Raw genomic sequence first — 21,240 nt, 5'->3', positions numbered from 1 at the left:
AAACAAACTCACTTATCTCCTGAGTACAGTGATACCACCTATGCATGGTTTGTTGGTTATTTGGGAGGTAAAAGGTCAGCTTTTTGAGGTGTGTATCTGTTTGAGAATTTCAACATTTGATCAGTCTGTGCCCATGTCCTATTTATTGGGACATATTTGAGCCCGGCCAAATCAATTTAGCGCATCAAATCATACATTTCTTTAAACTAGACACCCCATGGGCAGTTAAAATTAGTTAAGTGCAGACATTCGGTTAGGTATTGTAAGGTTCATGCAGCTTTGCAGGAACCATAACTTGCTTTGCATGAAGCATAGTGGCCAACATTTGAAAAACAAAATTCCAGGAAAATGTACCACATCCACTGCCCACAAAGCTCTTCCGACTATAACCAACCCACATAATTAGCATAATTTAGCTCCTCCAACACTCCATCATACATCCTTGGTATGCGGTAGATGCGGTATGCTAGTATTTTAACTCTTTCCATGCACCATATCTATCTATTATACGAAAACCATTAAAAGGTTCTCGTATATGTCACTATCACAAAACACCCCAATATGTGTTCAGCAACATCTCCTGAGTACAGCGATACCTCACATGAATGATTTTGCCTGGCTGTTTGGGGGCAAAAGGGCCACATTTGGGACATGCGCATTTTTCAATGTTGAACTTTGGCATTTGGGGATCCACTGCCCATGCCCTATTTGGTACATCTTTGAGCCGGGCCATTTCAGTGTGCCCAATAAACCCATATATTTTTGAAAACTAGACACACCAGGGTATTTTAAATGCTGGTATTTTAACTCTTTGCATGCACACATTTTACCACCAGAATTTTTTCTAAGTTTGCAGTAGTATTCTTTTGTGTGTATTTTTCCCCCACACACCTATGTTATGTATGAATTTACAGCTCCTGGTATATGCCGCTGTCACACAACACCCCAATATGTGTTCAGCAACATCTCCTGAGTACAGTGATACCCCATATGCATGGGTTTGTCATTTTTGGGGGAACTAAAAGGCCACATTTGGTACGTGTGCATTTTTCTAATTGGAAATTAGATGTGTGGCCATCCTCCCCCCCGTGTTAATTGGGACCTTGTTGAACCCGGCCAATTCAATTTACCCCATCAAATCATACCTTTTTTAAAAGTAGACACCCCATGGGCATTTAATATGCCAGTATTTTAACTCTCTCCATGCGAGAATTGTTTTAAGCTAATGTGCTAATTTTAGGACTTGCTCACAAAAATATATTTTTTATATATATATTTTATTTTTTTTGCCTTTTTTTAAAAAAAAATTAAATTTTTTTTTCAACTTGAAGGTTCCCCTGATAGTGACATCAGTGGGAAATTATTTTTACATTTTACTGTTTTGTTTACTATTTTTTTCTAATTATTATTAATTTTATTTTATTTTTTAATTTATTTTTACTAATCACACTGTGATTAGAAAGCTGGGCTCCATTGACTTGCATGGTTGAATGCAGTACCTGTATTCAACCTGCAAGTGGAGCCAGAGTTCTCTAGAGGGTCTGAGACCGTCTAGCGAACTTTTTTAACTTTATTGTTTTTTTTCCCGGGCCGCCGCCATCTTGCAGATGGCGAAGATCACCGGCAGCTGCGGCTGTGACCGCTCTCTGGAGCGGTCACAGTCCACCCAAAGGTAAGTGTTTGGTGTCGCTGGATGCCTCCTGATCGAGGCATTCCAGCGACACCATTTAAGTTTAGGAGGTGATCGTTGATCGCCTCCTAAACGCTTTTAAAACGGGCGTCCGCCGCCATACAATGTATGGCGGTTGTTGAGGCCCCGGGGAGGGGCCAGACATGGCCCCTGGTGCCGATCGTGGCGTTGCTGAATGCCTCAAGGTCGAGGCATTACAGCAACGCCGTTTGGGTGCAGAAAGCGAACGTAGATCGCTTTCTGCACCCGTTTAAAGACGTGCCGGTTCTGGCACGTCATTTGTCATAATCGACTTTTTTTTCGTGCCGTGCCAGAACCGGCAATTGTCATCAAGGGGTTAAACTATATTTTATGTTTTTTTCTGCTTCATGTTTATTCAAATGTTTGAAGTTTGACTACATAGTCCATACACATTTAAGGGTAATATCCTTTTGGGAAATATCACATTAGCACATTATTAACCTTTTTTTAAAAAAAATTAAGTTTTTGTTAAAAAAGAGTCACAGTGCAGCTTGTGTTGGGTTAAGCATCAAGTTAATTATAAAATTGTAAAATGTGTTTTTAATACATAGTTTTGCAACATGTCACTTTTCCCGTCCAGTGGTGTGTACGTTTCTTATAGTGAAAGCTATCTGGATTTTGTTTCTTTCTACCACTTGCTGAAACAGTTATTAAAATAATTGCATCCTTAAGCATTTCATGTGTCTGTAAATAAAACTCTCCCCTACAACAGGAAAGTAGGCCGCTTCAACTGGTGTTGGTTAAATTGTCCTTCTGTGTTTTATGTTTATTGCCAGGCAAATAACGAAATTATATTGCTATAAAGTATGGTGTTTATTATATTTGTGAAAGAATTGGCAGGTGAACGTAACCTGTATATGAAATGACTCTCAAAAAGAAAAAGTATGAGTTAAGAAAGAGAGGGGATTTAAAAGAAGAAAGGAAGGAGGTGGAGAAAAAAATAAATGTATTCTGTAAAAGTGCCAAAGGGCATAAAATATACAGAAATGTAAGGAGGCCACAGTGGTGAAGTTTTCTTTTAAAAAAAAAGACAGAGAAAAAGATTACCTAGATCCAAGTGCTTTTTGCACCCTACCCTTAGCTGGCTTTATTATATGTGTAGTTTTTTTAAAATACAAAGTGTAATAAAGAAGTTCTCAGGTAAAGGCATTGGCCCAACTAACACCTTTTGTGGTAACTTCTAATATTTACTTTATTAATAATACTTTAGCTCAAATAGCAGCATAGCAAACAGTACTATTTAGAGATATTACTGCTTCCCAGTATGTCCATTGAAACATGGAATATATATGGGTCCTCCGTAGCTCAAGTATTCATGTGACTGCATTTTCCCCCCAAAACAGCTGGGCTACCTACTGTTGACTCAAGCTAAAATCCTTGCTTGGCCTAGGTCAAGTACGAGCTTGCTGAATTTCAATCTTTAGTATAGAGGTTCCCAAGGACTTGTTGTATGTTACTTTGTTGCTAACTGGTTCAGCTCATTACCTACTCAATGACCAAGCAGTCTGGTTCAACTTATGCCAAGCACTGGCATACTAAAGAAGGAATTTTCTTTTTTTGGAGCCCGAGGGGCGTGCTCCTGGGTGCCGCAACTGTGCACAAGGCAGCAGAAGCCAGACTACGATACTGAGTTCCCTCACGGAGAACTCGGACAAATTCCAACCCCCCCCCATGGGAGGGTCGGATCTTGAGTCTCACATCGAAGAGTGAGACTCCTTGCTGGCCTTCTTTGAAGAGAGGAAGGGGCCAGAAGGCTCCCAATCCTCCTCCATCAAAGTCCAGACTTTACTGCCTCTAAAAAGAAAACAGTGTCCTAAAACGTGGTTACAAAAACGGGTGGGGGCCAAGCCGTGAATTCAAAAACGGGGAAATTAATAGGCACTCGTGTAAAAACAATGTGAATTATATAAATTAAAGAAAAATAATTTAAGGACAAGCCATTGCTGGCCTGCTGGATTCAAAAATAAAATCTTAACCCCAAGACCAGAAGGTACATGGGGAAAAGGTAGTGCTGGAAGGCCGCCAGTGAGAACGTGCGCTCCCACAATACCACACACGTGCAATACCACACACGGTGACTCCAGCATTTCTGCCGGGGCAAATCAGCACCTCAGGCTCCATTGCTTTCCCGAACCCTAAGGCCAGAGGACCAGTGTCATCCCCCCCCACCACAAGGGGAACTACACTTGATCTTAGCCAAAAGCCTGAGAAGCGATACTAAAGAAGGAATGGGAAAGGTCAACTGCTCTTCATTGTGAGATACAGAATAACAACAAAAAATCCAGAATAAGGCAAATAAATTATACCAATAACCAAAGGTATGGTGGGTAAAGGTGATGGAAAACCCTTCTACTTACAATTAAGGGGATAGTAGAAGCATTATTAAACACTCATCTACAGACACCAGACAAGCCAGAAGGCTTGTTTTTCTCTTAGAAATCTCATGGTGCTGCCACAACCACAAGGGATTCTGGGTAAGCGCATGCAAATAAGATCAACAATGATTACCTTTTGCCTCTATATCCACTTTATACATGGATCCCTTGAAAGTAATTGCCCACTGTACAAGAAAGCCTTTAGACAAAACTCGGGAAGAGGTGCAGTAGCCAGATCACCACGATCCCAGCCAGCCAAGAAACATCTAATTAATATTATTAAATATTTTCTTTTTCTATAAGTAAAATTAATTAAAATTAAAATGTTTAAATACAATTTTGCAGATAAAAACAATATTTAAAATATTTAGGTCTATGCAGTTTCTTAAATAGATAAAAGCACAAAAACTTAACACATAATTAAGAAAATGCAATTAAAAGTAAGCATCCTTGTGATCCCATTAACTCCTGCTACTGTGTAGTAGGATGAATTATATCGCAAAGTGAACTATTTGTTATGAAAGGCCAACCCAGGTCAGTTTCTCATGCAAGATGGGCTGGGTTGGCCCTCATAATGGATTGTTAATGTAGCAACAGTTTGGCCCAAGACCCAAGGGGTCTAGGTGCTCCCACATGTCAGGGGGTTTAGCAAGGACTAAGCCACACTTTGCCAATAAGGACGTTGCTATGGAATCTGGTTATGATAACATAATCTATTTTATTGGTCCTAAATGCACACATGAGTGAGAACATCCATGGCTTGGTCCTGACTCACCTACCAAGTTTACTAGTGATAATAAGCCTCCATCCTATGCATAAGGGTTAACATGACAGGTTAAAATATTTGGAGCTTGCTCATCATCATTGCTTCATAACATTACTATGTGACAAGATAATATTTGTTTTCTTCTATGTCGCAGCAGAAAAAAAATGCGCCTTTAATTTTAAAACTCCCATGGAAATCTACATGGAAAAAATGTTTGAAATATGTGATTTTAATGTTTTAATGATATTACCTTAAAACTCGCTTTCTCTTTTAAACTTCACAATACGACACATCAACAGTTTTGCGGTACGTTATGGCACAGAAAAAAAAAATTCCAAGTGGCAATGCTTACAGTTGGGGTGGCATTCTGTCATTAATTTTATTGGGACTGAAAGTGAAGCAGAATCATTTCTTTATAATCTGAAAATCAATATTTAAGGAGCTCATTTAGAGTAACCTTTTCAACACCCTTTGCAGTTTGCATAACATTTCTGCTTGCTTTTGGTGTGGCCTGGATTTCATAAGGGATTTTATTCTGCAGCTGCTCCCAGTTCCCCATGTTGGTTTTGGTAGCCACATATTATATGTTTTATCTGAAGCAGGCCCCGTATGTGAAATAAAACAACAAACAATGAGGTTTTCACAAATCATATATATCATTGAAAAATATCACATATTGTAACTTTTCCAGTGGTGTTTGCATCCTATTTAATCTTAACATCTTAAATATATTTCCCACTCCCCATGTTTTTTTGAAGGAAAGTCACAGATTTGGGGTTCTGTTCCATTGTTCTGCCAAATATGCTTACTGTCCCTCATTTGGGATAATGGGCTTTTAGGGAGCTCCTCTTATTTTCCCAGACTTGCCATGCAAGCTGTGACCCTGATTGAGGTCTGAGCTCCCACATTACAACCTTGTGGTACTTTTTGCTATAAGATGGCCAGATGGATAAGGTAGGTAGGTGGCCCGGACCCATTACACCTCTAACCACGCTTCCTCCAACAATGGAGTTTGCTTAAAGGGTATGTTCTTAATGGCAAAAGGTTTCCTTAACCCCCTAATGACAAAGCCCGTACATGTACAGGCTCAAAATGCATTGTTTTCAATGGGTTTAGGGACCACGCATTGTCCTTAAGGGGTTAATATAGGAATACTGTATTTACAATAGGTTCCTTGCATACTAGTAGCTTTCATAGAGATAACATTAATTTTGAGGAAAAGGAAAGCATGTAATACATGCTTGAACCACATTGATTAACCAAAAACAGGACAAATACAGCGTCGACGCAACGAAAAGGCAATTCTTTAATGCGCAGTTTTACCTATCATGTCAGTAAGTCCAATACAATATAATATATAATCGAGTGAAGCATTCAGACAGTCTTTGATATACTAGAAAATGGCATTACTGCCCCTATAGGTTTATTTCTTTTTGTCTCTCTAATGGTTATATCTTTTTTCTCGATTAGGGAGGGATAGGTTTTTGGCAGTGAACTTTTCTCACATAGGCTTTACTGCAACCACCTCCTGATACCTGCCCCTCTTTTTAGATTACTTAAACATTACTTCATTGGTGTTTCCTTACTGACGTCAAAATGTGAGATTACATAAAAAGCAAGGATCTTTGTCTTGCCAGTTTACAACAACGTGCAGAGGACAGAAAAGGGACTTTTAGTCGGTGAGTGGAAACAATTTACTCTTTTATATTTGTAAGGGGTAAGAAATCCAAATGGCACTGATGACCTAAAAGGAACATAAAGGTGGGTCATAAAGTGAGAGTACAGGTTTTCATGTTGTACACAGCTGGAGTTGACAAGGTCTGCCATTGACCACTCCGAGGAGTTTATACTCAAAATGTCATTTATCTTTGTTACAATGGAGAATCACCAAAGGACCCATCTTACAAATGAGAGACCTTGGTGTTTAAATGAAATTGCCGTTTTCCTAATGAAAGACAAACATTGTTTCCCAAGGCAAATGTGTTATTTTTGCATAATTAATAAATAACATAATGTTCCTGTTTGAACACACGACAGCTGTGTAATCATTATAATGTCATTTGATGTACTGTATAATGTGATTTGGTTATAAATTGCCCCTATAAAAATTACATTTAATTGAAAGCTTCCCCTTGGTACATTAAGCATAACATGCAATATAGGGAAACTATTATTACATGAACGTTACAACCATATAATTAGGTATGATTGCGTTTAATAGCTGTGCGGTGTCTCCTGTTGCCAGACTTCTTGAAATTGTTTAGTAGCAATTATCTGGTTATAACATTATAAACAAAGAGACAATGAAGCCAACAGGTCTCCCTCTATTATTTTAATGTATTTTATACTCTACAATGACAAATTGATGCTGTTCCTAAAATCCCTATTATTTTATTAATTTGGTGCCCCCTGGTGGTATTTTCCTGCAATGGTTGCAAAAGTAGTCTCCTACCTTCTAGATTTAAATGCCCTGCTTGAGAGTTGGGATCCCACATGTCAAAAATAGTAGCCAGTTGCGTTTATTTTATTAATCACATTGTGAGCAGCCAATTAATGGCAAGAAAGCACTTTCTTTGAAATAGGAGTGCTTTCCGTGCATGCAAAAGGTGGGGTCTCTTTAGACCCCTGCCCGAATGCATGCCAAGCCAGCATTAGAGCTGATTGGCAGTAAATAATATTATACCACCTGTCAGAATATGTGTTCAGCTGAATACCTCTCCTGCAAAGCAAATAGAAAAAGAGTTAGGAAAGGGGCATTTGCACGTGTGGGAATTCTGCAGAATCACCTCATGCCTTTGCAAGGAGAACACACGAGCCTTTAAAGAGACTATGCCGCTGTCATATGCATTGAAGTGCACATCATGGCTTGAGGGTCCATTTAGAGCAGTCACTAAGAGAAAAAAACACCCAAGGGTTTGTATCTTAAATATATGCAGCACAAAATATCAGAAACGTTAAGTTAAATATAAAATACCACAGCATTTGAAAATAAGACTGCGCCTTTACTCATATGGGGCAACTACAACTGGCTTTACTCCCCTTATAACATGTTGCCAAATAGCCTTTGCTGTCAAGGTTAAGTTCCACTTTAGGGAAATATGCATTATTTGTGGTATATTGATTTCTGCAGGACGTTTTGCCCATTCATCCAGTAAAGCATTTGTGAGGTCAGGCACTGGTGTTAGATGAGAAGGTCTGGCTCACAATCTCCGTTTCAGTTCATCCCAAAGGTGCTTGATGGGGTTGAGGTCAGGGCTCTGTCATGTTCTTCCACACCAAACTCATCCAATTGTCTAACATGTCTTGCTGTACCATTAACATTACCATTTAATTGAACTAAGGGGCCTAGCCCAAACCCTGAAAGACAGCCTCACCAAAGTTTGCAGTAGGCAGTATGCATTCCATTAGGTATCGTTCTCCTTACATCCGCCAAACTCAGACTTCATCACTCCAGAAAACACGTCAGAGTCCAGTGGTGATGTGCTTTATACTGCTCCAGAAAAAACTTGGTATTGCGTATAGTAAACATCAGCTTGTGTGCAGCTGCTCAGCCAAGGAAACCCATTTCATGAAGCTCCTGACACAAAGTGCTTGTGCCGATGCTGCTTCCAGAGGCAGTTTGAAACTCTGTAGTGAGTGAGGATATTTTTACTCACTAAGCTCTTTAGCAATGGGCAGCCATGCTCTACAAGTGTGAATATCTACCGCTTTGTGGCTGAGCTGTTGCTACTACTAGATATGTCCACTTCACAATAATAGCACTTACACATGGACCCAATGTGAGAAAGATAGGAGTGTGAAAAGTGTATTTTTCCTCCAACACCAAAACAGTGTGGTCAGCAGGGAACACCATACAATTATCCTAGTCTTTTAAATATGTAAAACAATGTAACATAAGAGGCTTATCTGTAACTCCTACCATGTGAAATTAAAGACCTCTTTAACCTGTGACAAATCACATTGTATTTTAGTATGCAGCAGGTGGACTTTAAATGGGTAAATGTGGATAAGATCAAAGCTAAGTAAGGTTCCAATATAATTTTTTGCATCACCTGAAGGTAACAGGTGGGCAAAATTTGACATGCCCAGTGCGAGATATCAAGAATTTCAAATTTCACATATTTTTTAGGCATACGCCATTTTGTTTAAATGGAAAAGCACCTAAAACGTAAATTAAATATGTATCACTTTTATATTGTTTTCAGTCAGGAATATCCAATCCTAGAAATGCATCTGAGAGCTACCAAAGTCGATTTTCTCAAAGGCGAGAATACATGTCTTCATAAAACTTCAGAGTTCGACAACTCACACCTCATTCTAAGAAGAGGACAGGAGTTTACTCTGAAGATTACATTTGATAGGCAACTTACTAAAAAGGACAAAGTGCAACTGCAGTTTACTATTGGTAAGAATAAAGCACACTGCCAACTAATCATTTTCATTATTTTCAAAATTCCAAAATGTTCCTTAGCTTCATGGCTTTTGGCTCCTCATTCCCTAAAACAACTGTTTTCGTTGTTCTAGTTTTACTCCCAGCTTGTGACTGTAGTAATGCAAGTCCTATTCCTTATTAACAAACTTGAAGAACATTGTTGTAACATGAAAAATATTTGTTGACAGGGTACTTCATTAAGAAACATCTATAATTTATATAATCTATAAAATATTACAAATAGAACAGAGTCCCAAGGGAAATAATTATTATCTGTCTAAAATCATACATGTCAGTTAAAATAGATTGTGGACTGGACTGAAATTTTGACTTTTTTTTAAAAAAAATATTTTGCCTCTGTACATAGTGTAAAAATAAAAATGCTCATTTTGTTTTCATTCACTGGATTACATCAGTCCCAAGGTGAAAGATATTGATGTTGAAATTAGGACTGTAAATGTTTTTTTGAAGTGTTGCTAATTATCCATTTCTTAGGACCACGTCCAATGCAATCTAATGGCACACTTGTCCTAATTGAAGTGGGTTCAACAAGCTTGACAAAGCAATGGAGCGCTGCCATCCGACAGTTCCATGGCAATGAGGTAAAATTAATTGCAAAATGCTACTACATTGTATAAGTGACTGCAACCCTTTATTTCCTAAATATACTTCAAGTTCCCAAACTCATACAAATTATATCCACTCTAACAAACAGTGATTATTTCTGTTCTAGTACTTGGTTGCTGTCACAAGCGCTGCCAATGCTATTGTCGGAAAATACTTTTTGAGCGTGGTAACAGGAAAAGGAATTGTCTACGTTCCAGCAGACAGCCCCATTTATATGCTCTGCAACCCTTGGTGTGAAGGTAATTATCGACTGCCTTGATCCTGCCTTTTTTAATCAAATAGAGCAGAATTAACCAACAGGTACCACCCAGGTACTGGTAAACTACACAATATTCTTACCACAATATCTGCTCTTGTATAAATAAGCAGTGGGACACAGGAAATCATTTTGGAAATTTAGGTTTATAAGAAAAGTTGGCTGCTTGTGAAATTTAATTTCGTCTAATTGATTCATTTTGTTTTATTTTTTTAAAGATGTATCTAAATTTACGATTGTGAACAGCACTATGCACCCACATTGCACTTGGTAAATAGGTTGGAAATCTGCCGAATAGAATAGGGTAGTAACTATTGAGCAAGTCCTGCCTCCCTAACTGACAGCCAACTTTTAATCCTCTCCATTGTTGTAAGTATCAGGGATCAATAAAAACACTTTTATATTCCACCACTTTAGCCATTCCCCTCTTCCTAATCCTCCCGGGGAGATCACCCATCCTTTGTCCTTGCCTAACCATGTCCACCCTTTTCTACCCTCATACCTTTTGTTGGTGGGGGTGCTCATGGACAGGGTCTGTTACAGGGCAGAGATGGAGTTATGCCTCGTTAGGGAGAGTCAGATGAGCCCGATTTGTCCATTGACTGATGCCTTTTTCACCCAGTTTTGGAGATCTTTGCCTCCTCAAGCATAGATCTCTATCATTCACTCCATTGCATGCGGCTACTCTTGGCTAAGCGAGCTAGGCAAAGACTGCAAAAGAGTAAATAACAACTGAGATCTGTACCAAATCCTTACTACTGCGTGCACTACAAAGTCCGGTGGGGAGGCAGGATGGTGCTGTCTTTTGCAAGGCTTAGGGCAGCACTGTATTTAAGTGTATCAATAGCAGAGGGAGCAGAGATCTGTTCCTCTGCCTCTATAATCCCTCTAATGCCCAACTTAATCAATATTTGGAAATATTTTATGCAACTCTGGTAGGACTGAAACAGTAGCATGGTCTGGGCCACTGAATAATTGCCATTGGGCATAAACCCATCATTGGTAGGTTATGATAGACATTGGCAGAGTTGGCAGCACTGGCAAGACTTAATGATAAGCTGTATAGTTATTTCTGGATTTTAGTGTTTCGTAATTTAATGAGTGCGGTCCTCCACTTTTCATAGATGACAATGTCTATATGCCCAATGAGGATGAAAGGAATGAGTATGTTCTGAAAGACTCAGGATACATTTATGTGGGATCATCCAGTAAAATCAGCGCAAGACCATGGAACTTTGGCCAAGTATACATTTATTTACTTCTACTTATCAAGGCTATGTCAAAAATTAAGAAAAAAATGGTTACACAGTACAGAATTTCCTCATTGCTGTCTCATAAAGTGTTAATAATTCTTAGCATACACCTGGGTCTATTTATTTTTGATCTTGCGCTTGTCTTTATGGATCTGTTGCTAGGTTAATATAATTAATATAAAAATATGAGGCAAAATATTCTAAATATATATTTTGTTTAATAGAAAACATTATGCCAATTTTGGTGTTGTACTACTCCATTTGTTTTTACTGCACTGATTTTGTCCAATTTACAATAATCATGCTTAAACACTGTGTCTTACATCATTAGTAACCAACATATGACTCTATATGATGTAGAAATGCAGGTCCCATAATGGGTATGGGACTCTGAAGCCATTATGGCAGTTGGAGAGCTACTCGTTGGCTTTCCTGGTCTTTTTGTCTTCACCAAGTGATCATGGGAAACAGATTGACAGTTGGCATAAAAGTGTTGTAGTGCGGTATCAGTTTCAATTATCTCAAAATCATTCAAAATTCCTATTTACAAATTCAAAAACCTAAAGTTTGTTTTTTTTGTTGTCCTTAGCATGAAGTTGATGTCTTGGACTGCTGTATGTACCTCCTTGACCGTAGTGGGATCAAACCTGCAGCAAGAAGGGACCCAGTGATTATATCTAGAAAATTCTCTGCCTTAGTATGTTTTATCCCTTATAGTCTAGACCAGAATTTCACTCCGTTTTAATTTCAATTACATAAAAACTCATAAACCATTTTCATTCAGGTTAACTCCAATGATGACCGTGGTGTGTTAACTGGAAATTGGTCTGGCAATTATTCTGCTGGAACCTCACCAACTGCCTGGACAGGAAGTAGTGCTATTCTACAGCAATACTATACAACCAAGAAGCCTGTCCTTTTTGGACAATGTTGGGTTTTCTCTGGAGTTCTTACCACTGGTATGGAGCAGCAAAACTGTGTTTTTTTGTTTGAAAGCATCCTATGATCCTTCCATAAAGGAAAGTATTGGCACGTGTATATTTTGGAACATTCTATATGTTTTTTCTCTCTTATTTTGTTAGTGTTGCGTTGCATAGGAATTCCAGCTCGAAGTGTCACCAACTTTTCTTCAGCTCATGATACTGAAGAAAATCTAAAAATTGATATTTACATGAATGAAAAAGGCGAAAAACTAGATGAATGGACTTCTGATTCCGTTTGGTATGGTCCAGCTATTCACACTATGTTTAACTGTTCAGAATATAATATGTTCTTCCAAAACAAATAGACATTGGTGTCTAAAGGACCAGCCCATCACAATTTTATATCCTAAAACAATGTTTTCCTTTATTTCATAGGAATTTCCACGTATGGAATGATGTGTGGATGAAACGACCTGATCTGCCCAGTGGATATGATGGCTGGCAGGCACTCGATGCTACCCCACAAGAACCAAGTCAGGGTAAGTCTATAGGCGCCAAATAATCTTTAATAGCAAGTGTGATAAACCGGGTCTATTCATTTTCCATTGCAGGAAAGGGCATGCAGCCTCAATAACTGTAGTCTTAGTACTAGTGCTAATGATGAGTTTAGATTTTTTTTGTTAACTTGGACTACTAAAAAAATATATTGCACCAATTGTTTCTTGGTATTCAGAATAGAAAATGTGATCAAATACAGGTTAACTTCTCCAGAAATAAGTCGATTAGTTTAAAAAAAATGCCTTTTTTAAAATTAGTTTGTTAGCTTAGGACCTAGGTGTAAGTTTGAAAAACCAAATCATTTTAATCAATAGCAATCATTCCATTTTTACTATTATAAACCAATGCTCTTTGCAATATCATGTAATTTTAATACTTCCTGTCAGCGTCTTTTAAATGATCAAATGTGATTTTTTTTTATCCACTGGCAGGTGTCTTTCAATGTGGTCCTTGTTCGTTGACGGCCATAAAGAACGGAGAGGTATATTTGCCATATGATGCCAAATTTGTGTTTGCCGAAGTGAATGCTGACCGAGTCCACTGGTTGGTTGCGGAGATAAATGGGGAAGAGGAAACCTCCCAAATTAAGGAGGAGAAAAACTGCATTGGGAAGAATATCAGCACCAAGGCAGCAAGTAGGAACTTGAAACAGGACATTACATCACAATACAAGTACAAGGAGGGTAAGAAACAGAGTGAATCTTGTTTATAGATGTATTGTTCTTGTACACTAATAACCATTTAAATTAAAACATTTTATGACAATGCATTTAAAATGTTTTCCCAAAAAAATATAGCTTGGAGGAGAGTAGAGAGGGCATGTGATAGACGTATTTAAATACATAAAGAGATTAAGCAAAATACAATAGGGAAGCATAATTCAAAGGAAAACACATATTAGGGCAAGAGGTAATAGCTTAACATTAGTGTGCCAGAGGCTTAGATGTAATGTAAGGAAGTTTTATTTTACTGAGTGGCTGGAAGTGGAACAGACTTCCAGCAGCCGTGGTAAAGGTAGCATAATGAATGAATTAAAAGTGCAGGGGATAGGCGTAAGATGATCTTGAATATGAGAGGAGACCAAGGACTGGTTAAGGTTTGAGATTTTTGCAGCGAGAAATTGGTTTTAAAAATCTTAAAGAAGAATGGGCTGAAGATTCCTTATCTGCCAAGAAATTCTATTTTTTTTTTCATTAAACCTATGCCAGTATCATTATTGATGGCAGGGCTTACTAAATGGTACAAATTACACGGAATATTTAATTCTTCCTAAAACAACAGAATAAATGATTCCTTACTCCTTAAACTCCTTGCGTTAATAAAATAATAGAATCACAATTGCACGCCCTCCTTAACATTTAACATGACCAAAGCTGGACACTTGTATTGGGGCTTTGGCAAGAAGTAGGGAGCATGGCTGGCCCTGGAAGTGGAGAGGCTGTGGTGTGTGGCCACCCACCCAACTGCCTTACCCAAATAGCCACCTTGTAATGCTAGTGTCACAAGGAGGCAAAATGAGAGCTCCTTTGATTTTTCCCCTCCCTGGGCTGGTCAGGGGAGATCAGGTGGGGTAGCTACCCAAGACAACTAGACAGTGCTCAAAATTCTTGACTGTCCTGAGAAAATCAGACTGGCGGTAGGTATGAAATTGGGTCTTCTCTAATGTTTAGAGGCGCACATTTACCCATGGCATTATTATATTTAGGCAGAAATGGAAATCAGTGACGGATGACACTGAAAAACTTCTCTTTGGGAATAATCTTGTAAAGTTTGTAAGTGTATGAGCTCGTAGTAGAATAATGAATTCCAAAATGACAACAATGTAGACCAAAGTAAGATCCAAGCTTTATTCTCATATCATAAAAACATTATGACATGAGAACACAGTCTCGCACGTTTCCCCTTTAGTGGCTTAATCATAGACAAACAAATTGAGAAAACACAAGTTATAATAGCCAGTTGACTTTATTACTCTACTACGAGGTGCGCAAGTATCAGCTCATACACTGTCAAAGTTTCATTGTAGCGGGTGGAGACTCAGTAGATGCATGCTGTTGTGGTGATGGGCACTATACATCCGAGGATACTGTGATTCTGCCTGCACTCTGTTTCTTTAATAATCTCGTTAACCCAGCCCTCAGAACAATGTGGCTATTTGTATTACGGTATATTCCCAGCCATTATCATATATGTCAAAGAAACTATCCATCAAATGTAATAAAAAAAACAATGAAAGAATTATGTTGGAAAAGGAATCCAAGTGAAAGAAGCAGAGTAAACTCGAGAATTACCTGAAATATAAGGATTTGTCATGTGTGTTAATAAGGGATTAGCGCAGTACTGGCACAGCTATTATGAAAGAAGAATCATTCTGCATGGCAGACCCTTAGTAGATTTCGCTGACAAATGTTTTTGCAATTCATTTAAAGGTAATCCATAGCTAATATATCTCTGCAGCCAAACAGTCCTGCTCGTGTTTCTTCATACAGATTCGCCCTAACCTTTTCAGAGCCAGTTTTGTGCTGTGCTAGCAGATGCTAAACCGATATTTGAATTGAAAGATGTGAACAAAAATCTCCAGTCTCTTTTCTCAAGAAAATGATATATCCCAGCATGCAATGTATCTCCTCCTTTGGGATAGGCCTAATAGTTTACCAGCTTTCTAATTCTTTGTAATCATTTTTGTTTAATTACAAAAAATAGTAAAATAAGAGGAGCTTTAGATGAGTGTTTAAAAACTCTCAAAAAACTCTCTTTCCCAAAACATCCATGCATTCTGTTAAAAAACGTTAACACAACCTCTAGACACCTTTTTCAGACCTCGTCTTTAATATCAAGATTATTTTGCTGACAAGTCCAGTTTATGGAGAACCTCTACATGTACTGTTCCTCATCAAACACCTTGTTTATGATGTAGAAGCAGGATTATGGCTATGATGTAGTAGCAGGGTGCTATGAATCGGCATCCATTCTCTGTAATTACTTTCAGTCCAAAAGTGTATATACTAAATATCGCAGTGTAAGCTAAGAGTTGGTATGTAGACATATTCAAAATGAAAACCCAGGGCCGGCCCTACAATGGAGCAGAGTGGGGCAATTGCTCCAGGTGGCACTTTTGAAGAGGCGGCATTTTGCCGCCCAAGCCCTTTTTTTTATCATTATTATTTTTTTTAAAGCGGAGGAGAGAGAGGGGCGCCGAGTAGTTTTTGCTTACCCGCTCGACGCCCCTCTCTCTCTTCTGCGAGCCCTCTAGCTCGGTCTCGGTGCCGGCTTGTAATGCTGAGCACCGGAAGATTATGTCATTTCCGGCGCTCATCATTACAAGCCGGCACCGAGACCGAGCAGGGAGACTCGTCGCAGGACTGCTGAAAGGTAAGTACAAAGGGGTGATAGGGTAGATAATAGGAAGGGCGATAGAGGAAGGGTAGATAATGGGGGGGTGGCAGAGGAAGGGTAGATAATGGGGGGGCACTTTAAACTTCGCCCCAGGCGGCATTATGCCTTGGGCCGGCCCTGTGAAAACCTAATGTCATCTTGCTATATAAATGTAGACGCAATCCAAGAGGGAAGGTTGTAACATTTCCTTTAGTCTTCAAAAAAATCTTCTGCAATATGCCGACGTTGGGCATCAAGTATTGGGTGGCAGACTATAAATGAGAATTTGAAAAATAAGAATATGGTGGCCTAATCTAGTTGCATATCTCATCTACTAATCTTAAGTAATATTTCTCCTTTGCATTAAAAATGTTAATGACCCAAAGTTATAAAGATATCCAATCATTCTCAATTGGTTTGTAATGTTTTTTTACGATACCACTTGTCCTGCTAAACTTTTTGTTGTACAGCACCATGGAAAACTGTATGTTGGCACTATAAATCAATAATATTTAAAAAAGCTTTGGATTCTTTTGAAGCCAGTTTATGAAGTATTAATACTTGTATACTTTAGACGTTATTTGCCTACAGCAATCTAGATGGTTACAGGGAGATACTCCTATTTCATCTAGATTTATTATCTCCCTTCTGCTATGTTTAAAAAGAAGGGTTTCCTAATGCAGAAACGGTGAGAGATGATAACTCATTTCATCTTCCCCCAACAAGTGTTTGGGTCTGCATCAGTGAACTACTTCAGCTGTGAGTAATCAGGCATAGAAAAAGTTGGGTATCTCATCGTCTTTAGTTTGACACAACTACATGGCATGACCGAAACAAGTCTGAATGGCAGCAGCCCCTGGACTGCTTTACTAGGGGCTGATTGCTTTATTGGGAGACCGGCGCTCATAGTGTACCCTAATTCATAAAAGCCCAGTTATTGTGCGGAGGTCTGTGCAGACATCTGTAGAAGTCAACACCACCTAATGCAGAGCTCCGGAATATGATGTCATATCCTGGCACCCTCAGCAAAGAAGGCTAGCAGAGGCAAAGAAGGACTTTTTCTGTAAGGTAGGTCTTAAGAACAGTGCTGTGGGTCAGACAGCGGCCCACATAAATAAACCACTGACAGCAAATTAGGGCCCAGCATAACAGATAAACCAAGCACCACCTTGGGCACCGGACACTGTCAATCTTATCGAACTAGAGTACATAAAGCAGAACAGATTTTATGGCATTAAAAAAATACTTGGCCTGTTACTGTAGGTATTGTCATAGAGTATCAACCACTCTCTGATATAGATAGCTTTAATAATGTTTGGCTTACAGATGCTACACAGTGTGTTTATATATTTCTCATTTATTACCCAGGATCCCCAGATGAGAGGAAAGCTTTTGAAACTGCCTGTTCTTACTTGAAGTCCGATGCTTGCTTAGTCTTTGCGGCTCCTCCGCCACCTCCTCCTGCTTGCATAAAATTACAGATCATAGGTGATAAAGACTTGTTGCCTGGAAACCCATTATCTCTAAACATCTCTGTCGAAAACGAATCAGACGAGACAAAGACCGTGAATCTGATTGTTGGCTGCCAGCTACAGACCTACACTGGCAAAATCATTGCCAATTTGGCATCCCTTTCCCAAACTGTTGAAGTTGCAGGGAAACAAGGTATCACAATCAAAAACCCTTTCTTTAAAAATTTACTGAGATTCTCAAAGACACCAAAAAAAGAAAGAATGCTTTTTTATACACTATCTCTGCTGTTTATAAAGATATATTGGATAAAGATCAAATTTCAAAGTCACTTTGGCACACGTTGCTATATCTGTACAAAAAAACACCAGTGTTCTTTTGTTTGTTTGTTCAAGCATATGGCAAGCATAATGAAGAATATTATTTTTAAAAGCAATGGTCTATGCAAATTGCTTGTACTAAGCAGCAGTCTGTAAAATTATATTAAATTAAATATTATTTAGCAATAATGTTGGAGAATGCAAAATATTAGCATTTCATCTGAGTTCTTATAGATTCCTGAGTGGAATTCCTAAAATGGGGTGCGCTGATTCCCTTAACTAGCAAGTGTTACTTCTGCTCCTAAATCTATGTTAGCATGCAAGGGTAATATAATGCATAATCTGAAAAACAAGAGGGATGCTGTTTTGTTCCAGAAACTTCTATAATATAATATCATCTAACCATCCCGATTTAAAGCTTGTCCATAAAGGGTCGGAAAAAGTAAGAGGAAAGAAGAATACCGTTACTTCACTGATGGAGTTCTTTGCCTCCACCCGTACTGTCCACTGTCAATTATAGCGGGGAGACAATCCTACAGATCCGCAGCGGGCTTCACATTAGATATATGTGTGACATTCCCCAGCTAGACACCAGCAATAAGAATAAAGGGAGTTTGGTTTCTGGTCACCATTGTAGAACCTGGTCTTCATGCAGGTATACCCCTGTTTTAAAAACATTGGAGTATATGTAATACAATGGAGCAGGCAACAAAGCTAATAGTCACATCCCACCTGACTCCAAATCCTGGACGAGTGTAGGACACATGTCGAGGTAATGAATATTGCTTAGTGGTTTGTGAACATAATTTGTTCATTACCTTCTAATTTTAGTAAGACACTCAATAATGTAATTGTAGAATAAACTGTCGCTGTGAGAACATTGAACTGCTCTGAGTTCTAGCAAGACGTATTCTGTATTCACACAATTTCTTTTCTTAAAGCTGCCTCCATCCCCTTGAATGTGGCCGCTGACTTGTATATGAAGTCTGTGATCTCGACAGATGACGAGCTGATTATGCGGGTCAATGTTATTAGCGAAACCAAGGAAACAAAGGAGAAAGACAGCGAGAGCATGGTGATATCCTTCACATACCCTGACATCAAAGTGGAGGTAATCCTGTTATGTTGAATATATCTTTTCTACAGTCCGACACCTTAGGAGATCCAAATCCAGATCTTATACATACTTAAGATTGGTCTACACTAGACGGTGGATAAAATTAATATATAGAATAATAAGATAATAATACATGAACATATTGGATAATAAAGATAATTGTAAACCAACACATCAAGTACTCACAACATTTATTTTATTGCTCATTATTAGCCATAATATTTATAATGTATTCAATATATATGATTCCAATGCTTTGGGGGGGGGGGGGCTTGGCACTATAAAATTGAGCAAATTAATACAAATGGACAGGTTATGAGACCAGATCTGACATGTGACCCAAGCCTTTCTAAAAACTTCTTAAAACAACAGTCTCCTATTATTTTATGCAAATGTATTTTATCTTATATTTTGGCATTTAAAGACCTGTTAGTTAGTTGTTTTTTAAATATATATTTTACATCTATGTTTTATTCTAGATGCCAGAAACTGGGAAGCTTGATGAAGATTTCACATGTACTTTTACATTTAAGAATACACTTAGTATTGCTCTAGAAAAATGTGAGCTGCACGTGGAAGGATTGGGTCTCTTCAAACTGCATAAGTTTGATCAAGGGTAAGCAGGGGGTGACTAAGATAATTAGACAGCTCTCACCGGTGAATTGATCCTTTAAGGTTCTTTGTTAAAAGCACACTCGACTCCCCAACTTAAGTGAAATCCACGTTGGTTGGTTAACTCATATTGAAACGGAATTAAATGCAGAAAAATATACTGGGGTTTTTTCAAAATGGGTTTCAACGCGCCCAGGTATGCATATTTCCCTAGTCTGAAACTAACTCCAAATACATTTGGTGCTTCTATCACCTTTTGCTACACACTTTCATCACCATAGTACTTTGATATAAGGGAAAATGTTAACCTAAATAGTGACATTTCTTGGAGGACCTGATTAAATTCCCACATTGTCTACTGTAGGAAGTCATCCTTGATGCAACTGTTTTCCGACACAGGGATGCAATTTGCCTTTAATATACTGTTAGCTTTTCCAAAACAACAAAAGGAGAAATGACCTCCAAAAAGACGTTCCTATTTAGGATATCCCTCTATTATTAAAATCCTGTTCCTCAGCAATTACCCTTTGATTTTGGGATGGCGTCTCACTCATTTGAAGGCACAGTTTACTGCACCAAACAGCCTCGTCATACTTAACTTCGTAATAAGGTCACTACCTGATGACAATGGTGCAACACCAGTGCTACATCATCATTTCCACACTGCTTTCTCCAATTCCCGCCAGTTTTGGTTACTTGAAGCAGCCAGTCACTGGCAGGAAAGGGCTCTCTTTGAAATCAATGGGAGTGCCAAATGTACATTGCTCATTGTTCGAATATATTGTTAATCCCCCTTGGAAATCTTATGTAGAGCTGAAGGAAAATGTTCACGTAACCTGCAAATACGGGCAGTCAGTCAGGTGTTTTATTTGGCCCATACAGAAAGCTGTTTAAGTTCACAATAATATTTTACAGGGATATACGACCAGGAGGAATCTTCCGTTCCAAGATTATTTGCAACCCAAAGAAATCTGGTGAGAAGAAAATTGTGGCTGAACTTATTTCCAAGCAAATCAAAGTAATTTCAGTGGAAAAAATCATCAACATTACAAAATAGAAATATTATGCAGATTATGATATTTCTTGCATAAATTGAAGTATGGAAGTATATTACATGGGCAATCCAAATAAACATTAATCTTTAAATAATAATAAATAAACATTAATCCTCTCTGAAACCTCAGCGTTGTGTTAGTGTTGGTATTTTGTCACTGGTTATTAGGTGTTACTGGGGTAACCATTGGTGAGCCAATGGTTAGTTGCGCCTGGGTGCAGCATTTCTTCAGTGCCCTCCATATCTAACACACATACAGACTAACACACAAACACCCTCTAACAGCTTGCATACACAAACACGGCTTCTTTTTTCCTGCTCTTTCTTTCCATCTCCCAGTTGCCACTAACCCTAGGCTCACCCCTGACACTCCAACACCATAAGCTGACAT

General features: G+C 38.5%; 1 protein-coding gene across 1 annotated transcript; it reads left to right on the top strand.

The window, feature by feature from the left end:
- Positions 1–6,516: 6,516 nt before the first annotated feature.
- Positions 6,517–20,929, top strand: TGM4 (transglutaminase 4). The gene is made up of 14 exons (XM_053467428.1): positions 6,517–6,531; positions 9,058–9,257; positions 9,780–9,886; positions 10,018–10,150; positions 11,292–11,410; positions 12,010–12,117; positions 12,205–12,379; positions 12,503–12,641; positions 12,779–12,882; positions 13,333–13,584; positions 17,645–17,941; positions 19,008–19,177; positions 19,663–19,799; positions 20,711–20,929. Exons 2-14 carry the CDS (start codon positions 9,080–9,082, stop codon positions 20,850–20,852), a joined length of 2,061 nt encoding a protein of 686 aa, XP_053323403.1. The 5' UTR covers positions 6,517–6,531; positions 9,058–9,079; the 3' UTR covers positions 20,853–20,929.
- The last annotated feature ends 311 nt before the right edge of the window (positions 20,930–21,240 follow it).

The sequence above is a fragment of the Spea bombifrons genome, chromosome 5 (assembly GCF_027358695.1).
Source record: "Spea bombifrons isolate aSpeBom1 chromosome 5, aSpeBom1.2.pri, whole genome shotgun sequence".
Lineage (NCBI taxonomy): Eukaryota > Metazoa > Chordata > Amphibia > Anura > Pelobatidae > Spea > Spea bombifrons.
The sequence above is the reverse complement of the archived record's forward strand: the minus strand, read 5'-3'. Positions and strand labels throughout refer to the sequence as shown.